Below are 1,715 nucleotides of genomic sequence, written 5' to 3' on the forward strand. Positions count from 1 at the left end.
AGAACAGAAAGAAAAGAGAAAAGACGATAAGGGAGAGAAAAGAAAACGAGGAGTAAACGAAAAAGGCGGACAGATCCGCCCCGCGAGATGCTTCCTCCTCCTCCTTCTCCTCCTCCTCGTCCTCCTCCTCTTTCTCCTCCTCTAGCAAATTCGGTATCACTCCCCCCTCCCCCCCAACCCCACCCCCCTTTCCGGGCTGCGGTGAAAACACGGAGACTCTGAATCCGCCCCATGACTAACTCCTGCACCACGGAGGAGCCGGGACACACACACACACACACACACACACACACACACACACACACACACACTCACACACACTCACACACACTCACACACACTCTGGGCATGCTCAGTTGTCTGGGCCGGTTCAGGCTGCTGCTGCCACCACTAGGAGCGGCAGCAGGAGCAGCAGCAGGAGGAGCAGCCCGGCCGCTACCGCGGCCGCCGCTGCTGAGTCGGAAGCCCGTGCAGAGGGACCCGGGTTGTCAGTGAGAGTAGAAGGGCGCGCGCAGCAGCGACTTGGGCTCCGGCATCTGGGCTCCTCGTTGCGGTCGGAGCAGCAGCCGTAGGAACAGTCCCAGCCGCGCCAGAACCGGCGCAGTCAGCTCCTCTCCAGGCAGGACCTCCTGGTTCCCCACCTGGCCCCAGGGCCCCTGCCCTTCCTTCTTTCAGGGGAGGGGAGGGAAGGTGTCCGGCTTCTCTTACTCCCCTCCAACCTCCCCATTCCCTCCTCGTGTTCCAGAGGCAGGTGGTGGCTTGGGGGGGGACCATGGCCGACGTTTACCCGGCCAACGACTCTACCGCGTCTCAGGACGTGGCCAACCGCTTTGCCCGCAAAGGGGCGCTAAGGCAGAAGAATGTGCACGAAGTCAAGGACCACAAATTCATCGCCCGCTTCTTCAAGCAGCCCACCTTCTGCAGCCATTGCACTGACTTCATCTGGTAGGCGCACCCCCTAGTTGGGCTGGGGTCGGGGTGAGTGGCGGGCGGGGGAGGGGGGCGTTGTGGGGGTAAAGGCAGGGTGAAGGCGGGGGTGGTGGTAGTGGTGGTGGTGGTGGTGATAGAGGCACTGACATGGGCATACTCACCCACCTACACACCTCGAGGCACCCGTGGGCAGTTGCACTTTCACACCTATGCACACTCAACACCGTGGCACTTGACACACCCATGCACACGCACTCACACTCATGTACGCTCACACTCAGGCTGACCCGCCCGCAGACCTTAGTGGCAGAGAAACACCAATGGTCAGTCATACTAAAAGACAAACACACCCACACCTATTCTCATTCACTTACTGACACCCCCCCACCACGCGGTGACAAACCCACTGGTGAGGTCTACATTGACAGATACTTCTTGGCACTCTCTGACAGACTATGAAGTAGAGGTTGACAGTACCGGGCATTAATACGCCCAGATGCTGATAGATGCAGGCTGTCCCTCTTCTATAAGCACACACTCGCACAGGTAGTAGAGCAATGGTGTATGGATATGTGGGCAAAGGGGGAAAAAATTAAAAAGCCAAAGAGTTTCCCCGGTCTTGTCAGGAGAACCGCACATAGGAGAAACTGAGGAGCTACTGCAACTGTGCTGTCACTCATTCCAAACCTCCTCTTTGCCAGAGGGCGTGTGTTTACTCTGTGTGTGTGCCTTTCCTTCCAGCTTACACTCCACTGAACCTTGTGCCCCCGCCTACTGTAGCTTAT

General features: G+C 58.1%; 1 protein-coding gene across 3 annotated transcripts in view; it reads left to right on the plus strand.

Moving 5' to 3' along the window:
- The first annotated feature begins 390 nt into the window (after positions 1 to 390).
- PRKCA (protein kinase C alpha) overlaps positions 391 to 1,715 on the plus strand; it is a 553,531-nt gene continuing 552,206 nt past the window's right edge. For all 3 annotated transcript variants that reach the window (XM_044674183.1, XM_044674181.1, XM_044674182.1), the window contains exon 1: positions 391 to 945. In XM_044674183.1, coding sequence (XP_044530118.1) covers positions 773 to 945 — 173 coding nt within the window. In that variant the 5' untranslated portion in view covers positions 391 to 772. The remainder of the gene's footprint in view (positions 946 to 1,715) is intronic.

This window comes from Gracilinanus agilis, chromosome 4, assembly GCF_016433145.1.
Source record: "Gracilinanus agilis isolate LMUSP501 chromosome 4, AgileGrace, whole genome shotgun sequence".
NCBI classification, from domain to species: domain Eukaryota; kingdom Metazoa; phylum Chordata; class Mammalia; order Didelphimorphia; family Didelphidae; genus Gracilinanus; species Gracilinanus agilis.